This window comes from Sceloporus undulatus, chromosome 3 (assembly GCF_019175285.1).
Source record: "Sceloporus undulatus isolate JIND9_A2432 ecotype Alabama chromosome 3, SceUnd_v1.1, whole genome shotgun sequence".
Lineage (NCBI taxonomy): Eukaryota > Metazoa > Chordata > Lepidosauria > Squamata > Phrynosomatidae > Sceloporus > Sceloporus undulatus.
Window position 1 is genome coordinate 111,884,934 of NC_056524.1, and position 18,847 is coordinate 111,903,780.

General features: G+C 38.6%; 1 protein-coding gene across 3 annotated transcripts in view; it reads right to left on the reverse strand.

The window, feature by feature from the left end:
* Positions 1-18,847, reverse strand: part of TPP2 (tripeptidyl peptidase 2) — a 57,412-nt gene that overhangs the window by 1,188 nt on the left and 37,377 nt on the right. Inside the window, exons 22-28 of one of the 3 annotated variants that reach the window (XM_042457735.1) lie at positions 17,750-17,994; positions 16,912-16,990; positions 14,610-14,648; positions 4,933-5,084; positions 4,705-4,801; positions 2,747-2,877; positions 1,496-1,703 (exon numbers count right to left, since the gene is read on the reverse strand). In XM_042457735.1, the coding sequence (XP_042313669.1) occupies positions 1,496-1,703; positions 2,747-2,877; positions 4,705-4,801; positions 4,933-5,084; positions 14,610-14,648; positions 16,912-16,990; positions 17,750-17,994 (951 nt within the window). Of the gene's footprint in view, positions 1-1,495; positions 1,704-2,735; positions 2,878-4,704; positions 4,802-4,932; positions 5,085-14,609; positions 14,649-16,911; positions 16,991-17,749; positions 17,995-18,847 lie in introns of those variants that run through there. The other 2 variants (XM_042457737.1, XM_042457736.1) reach the window with 2 other exon arrangements.

Genomic DNA, 18,847 nt, shown 5'->3' on the forward strand with positions numbered 1-18,847 from the left:
GAACTTCTTTCACAGTGGGGATGCTGTGTGTTGTTGAGAGTTGTTGCTGTAACACTATGCTGATCATTCAATAATACCACTGAAGAAAGTGTTAGTACTGGACTCCTCTCAGCAGTATGATTCTAAATATTTTACAAAATTACTTTCATAGACTTATTATTATCATCATCATAATCAATTGGTTGGAGCATTGGACTATGATCCTAGAGACCTGGGTTCGAATCCCAGCTTGGCTATGTAAACCCACTGAGTGACCTTGGGAAGTCACACTCTCAGCCTTGCAAGATGGCAACAGCAACCCCCTATGAAGAAACCTGCTGAGAAAACCCCATGACAGATTCATCTTAGGGTCGCCATCAGTCAGAAATGACTTGAAGGCAAATAGCAGTCATCACAATGAGATGTACTGTACAGAGACTAAAAGGACAGGTCCCTGCTCTGAAAAACAATACAAGACAAGACAAGAGAAGGGAAGCAATTTTTGTGCTGTTTGGTGATAAGCTGAATCACAGTAGGACATGCAAACTGTGCTTTGCAAAAAATGGAGAAACAATATGCTGATGACAGACAAAAAAGCTGCCCATTGTTCAGATTCCTCATGAATGTTTAAAACTGTAAGGTTAACTCCTGTATTCTTTAGGCACTTCAGATTATAAATACATTATTAATATTGCATACTGGATTGTACGTTTTTGTATTATCTACATCAGAAATATGAAAAATTGGCAAAAACTAGTACTTCAGATAATAGAACAAGGTAAAGTAGATTGCTCAGGGGGTGACCAAACCACTCAGTATGTTTCAAATTGCTAAATGCTATGCCAGGATTCATAATCTACATTTTTATTTGCAGATTGGTGCTTAAGCACAATTGCATCATTATCACTTCCAGACACAGAAACAAATAAAGAACACATCATATTCCAAATCGGTAAAAAAGGTGAGAATGAAAGATTTTTTAGCAAGTTAAGTTTAGGTGCTGCCAATAAATTAATGAACTGACTATAGAAAGTCAGCCAATTTGTTAATAACTGACTACAACACGTGGTGCCTTTTCAGTGGTGGACACTAGGCTCTGGAACTCCCTTTCCAGAGAAGTTAGACTGGCACCCTCCCTTTATTATTATAGAAAGAAACTTTTCTGTTTCAACCGTCTCACCTAAATATGGCACCGGATCTTGCTGGTTATTATGCTGGTGTACATGCATATGCATGTTTAATTACGTATGTTTTCATCTTGTTTTAACTTTTTCATCACATCACCTGTTTTTACCTTTTCTATTTTGTGAATTTTTAACAATATGTTTTTTAATTTGCTGTAAGCTGTTTTGAGTTGTGAACTGGGGAAAAGGCAAGATAGAAATAGTAGGACAAACAACAAAAACATCATCACCTCCCCCCCCCCCCCCCCCCCCAGTTGAAACCAGGTAAAAATCAGGTTGAAGCTCTCTCTTCAATTTCAATAAACTTTAACATTCCTCCCAACCCCAAATACCTTGAGGTCAGACAGGTCAGTCCACTTCGTCGTTTCCCAGAAAGTCTCCATAAGAGCATTAAGACTACTCTCCTGGCTGTCATCCTTACATTCAGCATCACTTGATACAGCCCCTTCTTGGCTCTGCACCTGCAGAAGCTGGTCTGCCAATGCACTTCCTTTCCGACAGAGAGCATCTACTAGTGTAGATTTTTGCTTTTCCATCTCGCTAAGTGGGAAATAAACAACAAGATCACTGCATTTACAGTGACAAACTGCAGCTTTTCTAAGAGGTTCTCAACAGTGAGCTGAAAATTATCAGGTTATAGCCAAATATTGTGCTAGAACAAGTACTTCAATGCAATGTATCCTGCTCCCCCAGCCCTGCCACCATCCATCCATACCATCTGAAAATTTCTTCAGGAAGCAAACATCTAGAGTAGGCTTTGAGGTCAGAGAGCAAAACTGCTGTCTTCTAATACAGTTGTTCCCAAACTTTGATCCTCCAGATGTTTTGGACTTCAGCTCCCAAGCTTCTTGACTGTTGGCCAAGCTGGCTGATACCTCTGGGAGCTGAAGTAAAAATACCCCGAAAACCAAAGTTTGAAAATCAGTTCTATCAGCTGAAAGTCCCACTGCAATGGGGTTTTACCATTGCCCACCTCTACCACTTCCTGGAAGCCCTCTGTACTGCCCACACATTTATTTGAGGGTTTCAAAGTCCTCTGGAGTTAAATTTTGAGGGGACACAAAGCAGGAATGTCCCCTAATATTTTTTGCAAACAGGAGGTGAGGAAAGTAGGGAACTGGTGCCACTGAATCCAACCCATAATGAATGTGCATGTACATTTTTTTCAATTATTTATTTCAATTCACTGCAAATGTGAGCACATTTGCAAAAGCCCTAACATCTGAAAATGATTACAATGCATTAGTCCAAAATGATATAAGTTTAATGTTTTTATGAAAGAAAGCTTGAGTGTTGAGAGAATTATGCTAAGCTCACATTTTTAACTTTTCACCAATTTTTAATGAAAAATCCCAGTGTTATCCATTTCAGCCTCCAATATAGGACAAAAGCTTTGAATCAATGCATGAATTGAAAATGTTTGTGAATGTGAATGCATTTATATACAGTGGCCATGAAACAACACAAAGCTGAATACTATCATATCATGACTATAACTTGAATTATTAACCTTCAAGAAGGAACCACCTTAGGAAAGTTGCAGAAATAAGATGCAAGAAAAAAAGTATTTACTGGTTAGGTACTTTTTTATAGTAGCAGCATCTGGCCTGGGATCAGTCTTCATAGCAAGATAAATTGCAAGGGCTGTTTGATCTATATGTGAGATAACTGTATTGGCAGCCTCAATAACTTCATTCAGTCTTTTCATTCGTTCCTGGATGAAACAAACAAACGAAGCTGTTATTTCAATTCAGTAGGCTAATATATGCATTCAGTTGTCTTTGACAGTGTTTCGGTAACAGACATATAACCCAAGGCCAGAACTCCTGTCCCACATTATTGAAGAATGAACATCAGGTCTGGCTTTTCAGTAGTTAATGTGATTTTGGGCTGTCACAAAAGAGAAGCAAATTATTATTTAATTTATTATAAAAGGAGGGACACTTGTGGAAGTATCTATCTTAGCTTCCAAAAGACTTGAGCAGCAGTGAATATTACCTATCTTGACATGTGAAGGATAGCATCTGATTTATGGTCTGGAAGTCACTGAAGGTGAATGAAGGCCACATCCAGGGTTTGTAAGTTCTGACAGGTTACACCAGCCTAAACACAGGCTTGGAGGCAGAATGTGGATCTATTGTCCAAAGATGAGCCAAACTATGGCGCTTTACAGACCGCCCAGAAGGGGCAGTCTCGCGCCGCTGCCGGTTGCTCCGTGAGGGAGCCGCAGCAGCCAAACCGCACAGCTCCCTCATGGAGCAAAAAGAAGCCCCAAAATGGCGCTTCTTTCCATGGTACGGATATGCCGCGAGGTGCCAATGGCGCACTCACAGCATCATATGCACCGCGCGACGTGTGGACGCAGCGCGTCCGCTATGTAAAGATGGCAGCCCCCGTGTGGAACGGGTGCCGCCATTTTGTACGGACTCGGTCCGTATTAGGGTTAGGGGCATCCGGAAGTGACGCCCCTTTCTAACCCTAATACGGACCCAGTCCGTACTTTATGCCTGTCTGTAACGGTCCTTAGTACGATCAAGCTTGTCACTAGGACAATAGCCACTAGGTGACAAAACTGACTGTAGTAAGCATGCATTCAGTCCTTGCAACCTGTCCCAGTGGAAAAACTACCCACACCAGTGAAATCACAGATCACTGAGTCACTGAAAGAATTTTTAAATCAGTTTTTAATAAAGGAAATCTGGGTTGGATTCTTAAAACATGAGGCAGTAAGTATATTGAGTTGAGAGCAAACGGAAGAAATAGGAAGGTGTGAAAAACACAGGCTCTGTTGCCATATGGTAGCCAAAAGCCATGCTTTGAAATAGGAAAAAAAAAATGAAAATGATGACACCTGAAGCAGTTATTAAACTATGCACTGGATACCATATAAGCCTATATGCTATCGTATAGAGCCCTAATTAACAACTGGCTACTACTATGATTTCCTATGTCAGGTGACAAGTTAGCAGGCACTCTTAATACAGAATGATGTATAAATCAGCCTTCCCCTGCCCCATCTGGCACCTCCAAATATGTTGGGCCACAATTCCTAGGAGTCTTCAGAAAGCTCTGTTGATCTTAATTTAGGATAATAAAAGCCCATTCCTCATCCATGAAAGACTCCATACATGATGGGAGAATCTTGATTTTTCACACATAGAAGAGACTGTCCTCTTCAGAATATTGCTCACTAAAAGAAAGAAATGTAAACACAGGCCTATGATGCTTCTCTTCCACCATATGTTTATCCAGCCTACATTCAGAATGCCTAACTAGGGTTATGATTTATGGCTTTTACCTCTTTCAAGATTCAATAAAATCACTTTGGAGAAAATATGTCATCAAATCATCCTCCAATTTTTTTGATTTGGGTTTTTTGGGGGTTTTTGCCCACAAATAATTAAACTGGGTATGTACTGATATCCTAAACAAAGTATCAGGCTTCCCAACTCATAATTCTAAACTGCCCAGAGCACTAGATTAAAAGGCAGAAATTGACTACTGAGTATTCTTAAGGTCTTTTAAAAGAAATGGATCATACCTTTTCAGAGTCCAACTGATGAAGTCGTGCAACATACAAGGGGAGATGATTAGCGAAAGCCTCTTTCAATTCATTATACATGTCACTGGTATCAAGCCTATAAGAGATATAGTGTCAATGCATATGCTGAATGAGCAGATTCTGGGTGAGAGGCAGTGGGAAAATTGTATTAATATATCAGTCCTTTGAAGGATGGGATTTAAAATTAGGAGAAACAGAGAAACGTACTTCGTCATCCACTGAATCTTCAGGTCTCGTAAAGCTTCAATAAATTCCTCCTTTGCATCTTTCTCTTTGTCTGCATCTTTCTCTTTTTCTTTGCTGCCATTCTTACTTTTTATTGGTGATGGGATCAGATGATAGTGAACTGAAATTATATCCTGCCAGAAGAAAAACAGGGGGGGAAAAGAGCAATCTGTTCAGACCCAACAGTAGTATTTCTTTATTGTAAGGTAAACGTACTACAGTTGTAAAATGAAGATGTTATTTATATAAAGCAGGATTGAGAATGTGTTCACCTCAAGATGTTGTTCAACTGCAACTCCCATCAGCCCTCACAGTTGATTATGTCAGCTATGGGTGATGGGAGTTTCAGCCCACCATCTAGAGAACTGCATGCCCCCAATCCCTAATGGGAAGTGTTGTACTGTTTTAAGACTCAGAGAAGATATGCTTAGTTCAATTATAAATGAATACTACAAATGATTAGTTACATTTAATGAGGGATTTAAAAGTGTGGTGAAGCCTACCATATAATCTTCAACAGACTCACTTAAGATCTGTTTTACCTTGTTTTATTAAATTTAGAACAAACTTTCATGGGCTGGAGCCCAATTCATTAAATGAAAGTCTACAAAACGTTCCTACAAATAAAACTTGCTCTCCTATCATCCCACTAGATTGTTGCTTTTGTTCAAGTATCAGAAACTCACTTGGAAATTCTCACTTGACATGTGGACCTCATGCATCTTTCTTTATAACTTTTTTATTGAAGGAAAAAATATCAGACACAACTACCCAACAGAAGTAAAGAGTTCTAAGCAGCTGACTTTGTTCTGATAAAAAATCATGGTGTACTGTAGCAATGTAAAGCATGGCCATAATCCTATAGCTTTAAACCATTAATGCAGGCATAGGCAACCTTTCTGAGCCGGGGGCCGGGTTGCTGTCCCTCAGACAACTGGGGGGCCGAAGCCAAAAAATAAATAATTAAATAAATTTGTAATAAATAAATAAATAAATAAATAAACCGGGACAAATGTAGGACAAAATTTCAAATGGAGGACACTTTTTTTATTAAAAATGGAGGACACGCAAAAAAAATTGCTGATTTTTAAAAAAAAGGTTAATATAAATGCATGTTTCAGAGGTTTCTATAGACAATAGCCCCCCTTGCCCGCTGCTTGACCCCCTTGCCTGCCGCTTGTCCCCCTTTGCCCGTCTCCTCCTGATAGGCCAAAGGCCCCACACCCTCACGCGAGAGGCCAAAGGCCCCGGCGGCAATCAGCGGCAGGACCGGGCTGGGGCCGGTCCCAAGACCTTGCTGGGCCGCATCCGGCCCACGGGCCGCAGGTTGCCTACCCCTGCATTAATGAAACAAACTATTTTGAGCAAATTGATAGTACCACTGCTTGTGAAGGAGATATCAAAGACCTCCCTATGTAAGGAGAAGAGCAGCAGCAAAGGACAAGGGGCACCCTGGCCACTAGCTGCACTCAAGGCATCAATGCCATAGAAAGAGGTAGACACCCACCATACTTCCAGCCATAAGCTAGCTTTTTCTTGAGTGCTCTACCTCATCAATGCCTACTTCCTAGTGTTCCTCAGGGCCAAGACACTATGGGAATTGTGTTGAAATGGCACGGGTGATTTCCAAAACTACTGTTTCCACACTACATTGGTTCAAAGGATCCCTAGGAACAAGACAGTGGAGAAACAGATCACCCTAGAAAGTGACAGCCTTGAGCTGGAAGCATGGGACAAGCGATCTGATCTTAAAAAGATTAACAGGCATCAACCAATTGTTGTTCTTTTTTCAAAACTATCTCACATATAATATATTGTTCTAAGGTATTTTAACCACCAGCCCACCATTTCCTAAATTTTAGCATTTTGTTACCATTTCCCTGAAGCCTGCTGGACTCATGAAATAGTGCAGTACCTCCTAATCTATACTAAAGTAGTTGAGATAATTCTTATTTTCTTTTTTTTTTTAAGAAAAGGATTGTCTCCATTTTTTAGTTGAAGGAGTAAAAATGCATGAATTTACCCTGCCTTTTATCTAACGAGTTGATGGTTATAATATATGGTGGTCCTCCCATCCACTTTATTCTTACTAACTTCAATGTCTAAGTCTGCAAATCTGGCCTTATATCTGTATATATCAGACTTAGTTCTCAAGATGGGAGTGAGGATTAGAAGTCTCATTTGCCATATGTTTTTATCACTATTGTTGCATTAGTGTATCTTATTGATGGGATTATTTTATTATTATTATTTTGTTTATTTGCATTTTTTCCAGAAATTCTGTGTCTTGATCTTTTTATATTGCTTTTGTATCTACTGGCTGGACCAGTATCAAATTGTGACGGCTTTTAGATTTTAACAATAAAGTGATTTTACCTTACCACTTTATTCTTATAACTCTGAGAGTTATATCAAGGTATGAGATACGGGGCCAGTGAATTTCATGCAACACTGAGAATTTGAATTTCTCAATGGCAAGTCCACTACTAAAATTACTACAGTACAATGTGCTTAATTTAAAAAACAAAATCACAACAAAACAAAATAAATAAATAAATAAATAAAAAAAAAAATCACAACAAAACAAAACCCCCAATCACACCTTAAATTGGAGTCCATCAACTACAACTAAGTTTATAGGTTTATATCCCTCTAACATCTGATTAGATATCTGATTAGACAGCCAGTGTGGTGCAGTGTTTGTGCATTGGACTACACCCCTAAAAACCAGAGTTCAATTCCTCGCTCAGCCATGGAAACTCACTGGGTGACCTTGGGCAAGTCATACACTCTCAGTCACCGTAAGTCAGAAATAACTGGAAGGCACACAAAATATTTGATTAAAGAAGACATTTTAACAAGCTCAGAAAACACTGAAACAACTTCTATCACTCCACAAATTTTGGAACCATTAGCAAATCAGGCCTTTTCCAGAATACTGTTAGAAGAATGAGGGACTTGGCAAGTGTACATTCATATGTAGGAAATTGCCCACACTAGCAACAAACTGAGACACTCTACTGAATACCAGTTTGGTTCAGAAACTACGTTAAGACCAGATTTCACTTATAAACATTTCTGTACCAATATAAAGCTTTCTGGGTGAAGCTAGATTCCTGAAAAGGATACCAACTCCTTTCTGGAATGTCTGGACATTTGTCCAATGAGACAAAAACATAACCGCTGCCTTCCTACTTGACTCCTCCCTGTCACAACTGGTGGAGTGCCAGCAGTTGGGAAACTCTTTAATTAGCTGATATAAAAGTGTTTAACAAGAAACTAAGGCCACATTGTACATACAGTTGCAAGAATTATTCACATACAGCTTCAAATGCAATGTAGCACCGTTTCATCCGTCAATTGTCAATCCAAGAAACTCTATCACACTTCAAAACTACTGAAAGTACAATGGCACAAGGAGCAAACATGAACATGTTCTTCATTCCATTACTGTGCAAAGTTCTGGCAACCACAGAGCTCTTAGACATGATTGACAAAACCCCTGTACTACAGAGGGAACATCTTTAAAAATACAGTCGGTTTATTGGAAGGAAGAAGCTCAGCATTTTCCCCAGTAAGATTTTCCCTGACTTGATGTGCTCACTAGGTGAAAAAGATGGAGGCAAGCATCTTAACTCTGCTTTATCGCAGAGGTCCTCTACTCTGGAGGTATTTGACATCACATCCAGACACACAGGTCTGTCACTTTCATGCATGGTCTGACCCCCAACTCTAGGTGGAACATACGACAAAGACCAGTAGAAGCTGGTTAGAGGCCAAATCACCCAGTTATGATCTATAGTTCATAACAGTATTTTTAGGAATATGAATAATCATCATCTCTCCTATATTACAGTACAATCTAATCTCCCCACTTGCTAATATGGAACCTTACTCCTGTGTAATGATAGTGACAAAAGTTAAAATAATGAACTTTATGAGATGGACATAATATAAAAAAAATGGCTGGGGGCGGGGGGAGAGAAAGAAAAGGAAAAATAGAAAATGTTTGCTGTCAGAAAGGTCATATGAACCTTGAATCTTTCAGTCTTCATTCCTAAACAGCTGATAGGTTCACCATCCTCTTAAGTATATATACAGCTATCATCACTGATGCTTCTTTCCTTCTTTCAAGTAATGTGTTTTCTAAGATAGCTCTAAACCTCTACTAATCCTAAATAAACCAATGGAATTGTTAACTGAAGACTTCTGCATGGCATTCAGGTGTGTTGGGAATGGAGGAGCAAAGAGGCTGTGTAAATTAGCAAAACGTTCAACCATACTGTATCTTGATTCATTAGCTGAGATTTGATTGTCTGCACCATACAGTACTGTATGTGGCTTTTCTAAGCCCACCTGACATGTTTATGGCAGAGATGAAATTTTGATCCAGACATGTTAAGTCTATGGATCAGATTTTAACGTACCATTCTGGCCCTGCAACTAACCCATATCACTTTGTTAAGTCATATTTTCTAAGAGCACTGATTTCTTTTTTAAAAAAAAAAAAAAGAAAAGAAAAGAAAGAAAAGCAGCTTGCTTTATTTTTAGAATTCTGTATTTCCATAAATTTACTTGTTACAAGGAACAGCAACCCTGGAAGGAATCAAAACATAAGTAATTGCTTGTCAAGATTTTTCTCCCACGAGGTATGCTTTGTGAATGAAGCTACATGCACACAATTCTTAAATTAGAATCTAGTTCCTTTGGAATGGCATAACAGACTTCATAAATTTATTGCACAGCTAGGTATATAATACGTTCACAGCTGACAGCTGAGGCATTCCATTCCATCATAACTATACTTAATCAGAATAGCTGACCATGTCATTTGTTTCAGTCTACATGGATGATATGGGCAGAATACAAGAAGAAATGTATTACCTTATTTTCTTCAGATTACTATAACCATTCTTGGTGTGGTTATATTAAATCACTTTGTTGATTTAACATGGTAGAAAAAACTTGGCATTTCAGCTATACAAAAGTGATACTTTCTGAAGAAAGGCCTAATTTTTAATAGCCTCTGGCATGAATGTGCATGTTTTATGACATGTGGACCCTGGCAAACACCTGCCTGCCAGCTGTCTGGGGTTTTGGCCTTCCTCCTTTCTCAAAAAGACTTGAAAAGAAGAGCTGTCAATGACAGCCATTTCACCCTCTCTTATCTACACTTTAGAGTCTAGCACAGGAGAAGCTATCACCATAAATCAAAGACAAACTGAAAGGTTATAGTATTAGTTGCATTCCCCAACATCCCAAGATTTCCTGGATCGCCCCAAAAGCTAGGGAAATCCTCCAAATAGCAAATTACACCACAATAACCCTACGTGAGGGCAAAATTTGTTCTTTTGAAGTAAGAAAAAGGCCTTTCTTATAAAGTGGAAGTGATTAACTACTATTACCTGTTTATCAAAAAGGGCTTTGTGGCAACGAAAAAACAGAAAGCCCTGAGCAAGACTGCATTCTGAAGGCAAATTGTACTTGGGAAGGAGAAAATGGCCTTTGGACTTACAGAAGTTGCCTGTCTTTGCTCTAGAAGTATCTCTGTATGTGCTAGGGCATGCAGCTCCAGTTTGCCATTACTCATCTTGTAATGGTGACTAAAAAGGTTTCTAAAGGCCAGTTCGACCCCCGGGAGACAATAAATTATGATAGCATGCACATTAATTGAAGCAATATAAGCTACTATGTTTCAGTTCAGTTAGATGTGTAGTGTCAACTCAGTCTGCTGCAATGCCATTGTCACAGAAGGTGACCGGACCATAGAAGGAGCTTGTTTTGCCTATTCCAGATTTTTCCATCACATTTCAATGGCAATTATGCCCTATCAGTCATGATACATAACAATAATCACTGGTCACCACCCATCAAGATTTATTTTAGTCTCCACCTACCAGCAGATAGCTGTCATAAACTCTTGCATATCACACTCTACGATAATGAAAAACTCCTCTAATACTGTTCTCTTACAGAAACACCTGAAGGTATAATCTAGAAATAAAAATATCTTATTTCCCAGCAACCTCACATCTCTGAAATTAGAGCACACAGTACATACACAGGACAATGCCTTTTATTTGCCAAAGTATAGACTAACACAAGAGATCATTTGCACACAGTTTTGTGACAACAATATATGACCTACTATTTGATCAGCATAGTGTGAATTTTAGTCAACAAATCCCCATTTGGGCATTAAAACATTGGATAATATTAACTTGGAGTAGTGTAGGGCAAGGGGAGATATAGCGGTAGGAGAGTGGAGTTGTATCGTAAGGGAAGGCGGGATTTTGATTTTTAATCTGTGATCTGTATTGTATTATATCTGTAATCTGTACTGTATCGTATTTTCATTTTGTTTTGTAAACCGCCGTGATCATAGGAACGGCGGTATATAAATAAAATTTCAATCAATCAGAAAACTTGTAAATGAACAATAAAAGTAGACTGAAACAGAATAAGGGTGGAAAAGCCAAGAATACTGATCCATTACTAGATAAACGTTAGAAGGCGGGATTGGGGGGGGGGGGAGAATGGACAAAACTAAAGGACTGAGATGACAAGGGATTAGGTTAAAAGCACTTTGTATAGAAGAGAAGAATGAAAGGAAGTCAAATCAGAAAAGACAAAAGGAAATGATGACAATAATGAGAAAATATTGTTATGTATGTGTATGTGTATATGTTTCAAATCAATGTATGTTGTTTTTATGTAGATTTTTTTAAAAAAAAAGTATATGAAGAGTAAGGTCACAATGGTTATGTGTGTGACACCTGTGATGAACATATTGCAAAAAGGTCTGGAGAAGTGAGGTCTATACACATATGTACATTAGTTTCCATGAAAACCAGAATCCTCAGAGCATAGAGCTCTAATTCTATACAATATACATATGCTTCTATTCTACAGACATCTATGTTGTATATGTGGATATCCAGAATGAGGGCCTAGATCACAAGCATGACATTAGGTTGAGTAGCATGCTCCTCACTCCTTTCTGCTTTTCACTCATTTTATAACATTATCAGATTTCTAAATGCCCAGAAAACAAGGTTATAGGGCTGCCATGATATACATGTTCTTGCCAGAGAGCCAGGGTTTCTGACAGTGGGTTTGAAACCTTAGGAAAAAAACAAAAAACAAAAATAGGCTCCCAGCTGTGTGCTAGCAACAGACCTACATAACTGCTTGTGGCCACCTCTGGGCCAGGGCAATAGCTTTGGACCAACCAAGACAGTGGTTCACAGCTGTACATAAGGAAAGGGATCTGAGGAAGACCCTCTTCTCCACTTCATCTCTCTCTCCCTGCAGTCTAGGAAGAGACTCTGGCCTCATTCCCACTTACCTCCTGATTCACTTCCTGCACCGATTCCTGAAACTGGTTCAGCAAACACAGTACTTCCCACTATGTTTGTGCCAGTTTCAAGAATTGGTGCAGGAAGTGACAGCAGCGGCTTCTCCGCCCTCCATCCTCCTGGCCATACCGGGGGCGGAGGAGAGGCCGGGGTAGAAGGAGGGAGGCAGGCCAGGAGGACAGAGCACAGAGGTATGGCAGGGAAAGCCGCTGCAAGTGGGAACCAGGGTGGATTCAAATCCGATTCGATTCCGCCTGGTTCCCACTTGAGCTGAATCGATTTATTTCCAAATAAATTGATTCAGCCCAAACAACACTCCATTTTACCAGCATCTTTTTGACGCAGGTTAAATGGGTAAAAATCATGCCCCCATTCTGAATTGCTTCAGGGATTTGAATTATGTGGAAACCATGTTGGTTTAAATCAGATCATTTGGAATCACTAACCGGTTTAAACCATCGTGGGAACAACAGCTCAAGAGAGCTACTAACTGGAGGCCTCCTAATGGGCATGCCTGCGGTAGCCCTGACAGCAAGGAAAACAAGAGGTGGAAATAGACAGGTTACTATGTACCGTCCTTTTAACATAAACATAAATGTTTAACATAAACATGTGAACATAAAGCATGTGGGTTGTGTTGAGAGATATAGCAACAGAAATGCAAGATGTATCAATAGCCCTTGGTGCCCTGGAGGTCTGACAGACACTTCTAGCTTTTAATGCAATGCAATCATTTGAATGGGAGCCAATGCCAGACCTACAGGCTTCTCTTGTTGAAACAGCTTATCTAGTCCAGCCTCCTCCAGAGATGTATTTTAAACAGCAACAACAAATGAGTGTATGTAGTTCACCTTCCTATTGTGACAATTTGTAAAAGTATCCCTTAGAAAATTCTCTACAGTGTCTATAAAAGATTAGTATCCCTTAACTGATTTGCAATAGCAATAGTAATAGCAACAGCATTTAGATTTCTATACCACTTCACACTGAACTAAGTAGTCTTTCAAGTGGTTTACATGTAAGCTAACTGCCTCCAGCAAGCTGGGTACTCATTTTAGAGACCAACGAAAGGATGCAAGGCTGAGTCAACCCTGGAGCACAAAGATTGAACTCACAACCTTATGGCTGCAATACTGGCTTCAATACGGGCATTTAACCACTGTGCCATCAGGGCTCCAATGTTGGAACCAGAAGAATTTGGGAGTTTTTCAGATTTTGGAATAATTGTATATACATAATGAGATATCTTAGAGATAGGAGCCAAGTCTAAACATGAAATTCATTTATGTTTCATATATACCTTTTATCAGCAGTTCTCAACCTGTGGGTCACGACCCCTTTGGGAGTTGAAAGACCCTTTCACAGGGGTCACCCAAGACCATCGGAAAACACATACTGTATTTTCTGGCGTATAAGACTACTTTTTAACCCAGGAAAATCTTCTCAAAAGTCGGGGGTCGTCTTATACGCCGGGTGTCATCTTATAGGGCAGGTGCTGAAACTTCTGAGCTGGACTGGAGAATCTGCGGTCGCCGCATATGGTAGGGGGAGCTCAAAAACGGCTGTGGCCACATCCCCACCGTATGTGATGATCGTATGAAAGCAGGTACCACTCTGATAGTCTTGGAGACAGGAAAGGCTGGTCAGGCAGGGAAAGCTGACCAATCCAAGCAGGCTTTGTATACAACAAGGTTTCCTGCTAAGTACCTGCATGTCATTTGAATTAAAATTATCATATTGAAATCAAATCTTATGTTTTTTAAATTTTTATTTGGTGTGCGTTGGAAGAGAGGTAGATATGGAGAGTATATCCCAAACTCTATACTGGAAAAGTTGGGAGTCGTCTTATACGCCGGAAAAGACGGTATTTTTAATTACAGATATGAGGTAGCAACAAACATAATTTTATGGTTGAGGTCACCGCAACATGAGGAACTGTATTAAAGGGTCGCGGCATTAGAAAGGTTGAGAACCACTGCCTTATATGTATAGCTTGGAGGTAGTACACTGCAAAATCAAAAAACAAAGGTGTCACTATCTCAGCCACTCATGTGGACAATCATGGATTTTGGAATATTTCCGATTTTGGAATTCCAGATAAGGGAGACTTAACCTGTACCATTATTTTGATATAATGCTAAACAAATAATGCTTTGCTATTCTAAGAGGTGCTACTCAAAGTTATGATTCATTTAGCTGTATGAAAGGTAACTGAAGTTACAAAGAAAAAAACTTAACTATTATACTTTAATCCATGAGCAGAAAGACTTAAATACATCTTTCAAAACTGATATTCAGTACCTTTTTAAACTTTCCTTGTCGCTTTGCTGCAGACTGCCCCTGGGAGTTAGAACAACATACTGTAAGAAAATATCCACAAACTCTACAGAATGGAGACACTTCCTTCTATCAGTTCTTGACTGAGGGATCTGGAATGCAGTGTCTAATTTCCATTAAAACATGCTGATAAAGCACAATATTTTAGCTTTTAAAAATATAACCAATCAATGTATCATTATGCATACAATTATTGTTGGGATGAAAGCATTAGGTAATTTACTTAGGGAACTACAGTAATGAAACTGAGTATCTGCCTTAAAAGACTACCATAATGACAAGAACACAATGTAATCAATGGTGCTGTTTCTAGCTTGATAGTAATATTCAAGCTTGCCTCCAAGGCTAACTTACTTTTTCAGTTCTCTTACATTATAGTGTTCACAGTTAAATTATATTATACTCTACATTTGGGGGTCAACAGCATTATGCACACAACTGTTGTTTTTAGTGGAATCATTCAACTCCTTTTGCATCAAACACACAGAAAGTTCAAACATAAGATAAACCAACCGAGCTGCAAAAATAACCATCATCAGCTGAGGATTTTTCTAACACACATGTCAACTCGAGCACAATCTTGTGAACAACCTGCATCTTCACTTAAGATGAACATTTTGCTCTGATAGCCTTTTCTTGGCAAGTTTGTGATTGGTTTTGCAAGAATCTATAAATGCAGTTCTGATTCACTTTCCTTAAGGCTGCAGCACACTAAAATGAGCTACAGTAGGTAAAAATATATACAGCCCAGAAGAAAATAAGGGCTCTGAAAAATAACAGCTGTAACTCCTATTAAGTCCTATCATCACCTCCAAGTTGATTTTGGCAAACAAGTGGAAGAAATTACTGGGATGGGTTATAATATAGTATTTTTATGAGCAACAGTAGATCAAAATGTGTTAAGAGTGGGGAAAATACCACTACTGCTTTAGCCGATACTACAATCAGGCTAAATGCAATCTTACATCAGCAGTCAAAAGGGATCATCATACTGTCCAAAATACATCCTCCAAAGGATTTCCCAGTCCTCCAGAGATAGAACTAAAGGCAAACAGGGCTGCAAAGGGGAGGCAGGATTACATTCCTCTTTATTTCATCACCAGAAATCTATCTTCAGATCCTGGCCAGCATCTTCTTCTCTAACCTGTATCCCATTTAGGACCCCTTTCACACTTTGTGACCTGATATAAAGTAGGTAAAATTACCAAATGATTCCAATTATCCCCTTCCACTACCACACAGCAGAATTACAAGTCCAATATGAAACTGATGATGACTTTTTCAGTACTTAGTCTGACATTTTTTTCCAGATGACTAGAGGGTACAGAGATTTCCTAAAATGCATGGCCTCATTGTCTGTTGAAGGAGTCTGGATCTAATCAATTACAGCTGAAAATCCTTGGTCCTCCAGCTATTAGATTTTAATTCTGCTTGTCAGTATGGCCAATGAGTGAGGGATGATGGAAGCAATAGTTAAACAACATTTAGAGGGCCATATTTTCCTCATATCTATTTAAGTTAACCTTCTGGAAATTATTGAGCCACACTGCCCACATTTGTATTGCAGAAGATGCATTTAGTTGACTATATAACATTTTAGCACGAAAAGACTTATAACAAATATCTATTGACTTCTAGTATGCTCAATATTTAACAAATATACAAGCTACAGTCTTTTGAAACCACGGAGCTGGATATAATCCAGCAAGCATTATTGTAATGTAACTACTGAAATGGACAAATTTGTTCATTGCAATGTTTACTGATGTGCATCCTTAACTCTAAAAAACATTTAAGGCAAAATATTGACTTCCTAGTTCTCTGCACAATGATAACAAATCATTTTAAACAGCTTCATATTATTACATAAGGCAGAGAAAATCTTACTGCAATATAACAAAATGTATATCAGAAATTGGCAGCCTTCAACTTGTAGAAAGATTAAAACAGTACTTTGTGTTCTCCAGTGGATGCTTAGCAGCATGTACTGTTTTAATGGATGCTGCATGAGGTGAAATGCAGCAACACAGATGGCTCACGGCAAAATATTTCCAGAGCCCATAGGAAGCCATGTCTATAGTATATCTCAACTGTGAAGTAGTAGTACTTGATGTGGTTGGAAACAAAAAATACAGTTTCGAGATGAAGCTGAAAGATGAAATTATTTAAATACTTTAAATATTTTCACAAAAAGCCTAGCCATTTAAAATGGCAATTTCCTTTATGAAAAATGCAAACTTTTATGCTTAGCGATTTTTCTACTCACCGCTTTCTTTCCCAGTTCAGTCTTAGAAAGAGTCAATGATCCTGCAAGGTAACAGCCTGGGCTTGCTCCTTTAGGTAGTCTAACAAAGTAAAATATAAATCACAAGGAACATTATATGTAACGAAGCCCCAAATACATAGAATAATTATTACAAAAAATCCTGAGGCACTCTATAAATGAAGAGGCTTGAAAGTACAGTAGGCTGTTGCTAGGCTGGAGATTTGTCTGGTTAAACCAAAAGTAGATCTTCTGTGTCTTCTTCACTTCGTGCAGTTTATGAGGGAGAGATGGAATATAGCAGTGATACAGCTGTCAAGGCAGCTCTGAAACATTCTCAGCACTCTGATTTGGATCAAGGCCTATATTTGGATAAGGATGTACTGCATTCAAAGTCTTCCTTCTTCTCCCTACTCCCTGTCTTCTTATATAAAGGTAGAAGAATGTGGAGACCTTTTTCTCTTCAGTGTGGAGACACAAGACTGATTCTACACATAAAAGTGGGAGAGCCAAACGTAAAAGGAGCTAAGGCAGGAAAGGAGAGAAAGTGTGTGTGTGTGTGTTTGTGACTGGATCAGCTATAGCTCCCACAGAAATAAAAATCGCCCTGCACTCTCTTTGCTTCCAGCAACCTATTCCCAGGCATGGAGGGAAAGTGGAGATGAAGTATGTGTGTGTATTTGTCACTGAATGAGCTGGCATCATCAGTATTACCATATTGACCCATATATAAGTCGACCCAGGATTTGGGGGTCAAATTTTCAGCATAAACTTCTCAACTTATATACAGTAGTTTACAATATTTGAAATGTTTTATGCTACAAAACAGTAGACAACTTACTTGTCATCTGGTAAAGTTGTAACAAAGAAGGGCTGGCTGTGTTTTGGTGGCAGAGACATAGTGTTCGCCTTCTTCCTCCCTAAGAGAGCTTGGCTGTGGCTATCATAAATCTCTAAACTTAGGGCACTTGACAGTCTATGAGAGACAATAAATGGAAGGTCCTTGATACGCTCCAGCTCACTGTTCTGTTCATGACGGATCTGTAGCCGAATGGTGTAATCACCTTTCTCTAGTTTCACGGAATACTAAGAAAAGAAATTCTTCTTTAGTATCAAGATGAATAAATATTTTGCAAAGTGAATAAAGTACAAAGCTTTCTGAAATATGATGCCAGCCTGTAATTTCTCTTCTCTTTTGTAAACTAAAAGAGGTTTACAACATTAATTATACCATTAAGGACAAAAAATTCCCCACACAATTTATTTATTGAATTTATATCCAGCTTTTTCGTCCAAAATTTGCTGTTACAGTAATTTTTTTTTAAAGGAAAGCAATAGGGAAAAATAGATTTTAAAAATTAATACCAATTAGAAAATATAAATTCCTGTAATTCCACTCTGAAATTTTCTTAGTGAACATATTTTTTCCAATGTACAGAAATCTTGTAGCACCTTTGAGACTAACTGGAAGAAAGTAGTTGACAGCATGTGCTTTTGTAGACTAAAGTCTACTTCATCAGATGCATGACGTAGTCTATAAAAGCTCATGCTACCAATTTCTTTCTTTCAGTTAATCTCAAAGGTGCTACAAGACCTCTCTACATACCGATTCTACAAATTAACATGGCTATATCTTTGAATATTTTTCCATTGTTGAATATACATCACCTTGTTCTTCATTTCAGAATTACTGTGTATTTCTGCATAAACCTACATGTATCAGATAGTCTTACGATTTTCCAATATGCCCAAACTACATTCAGTACATAATTCAAATCAATTTAGAATAACAACATACTCAATTATTTGTCCCCTCTACCTGAATTACAGGTTTTGAACTTATTTTACAGTATACAATATTCTGAAAATACATTATATAATTATAATTCCATTTAACACTTTTGAGAAGGCAAGCAGAAAAATATTTTCTTTTTAAAAT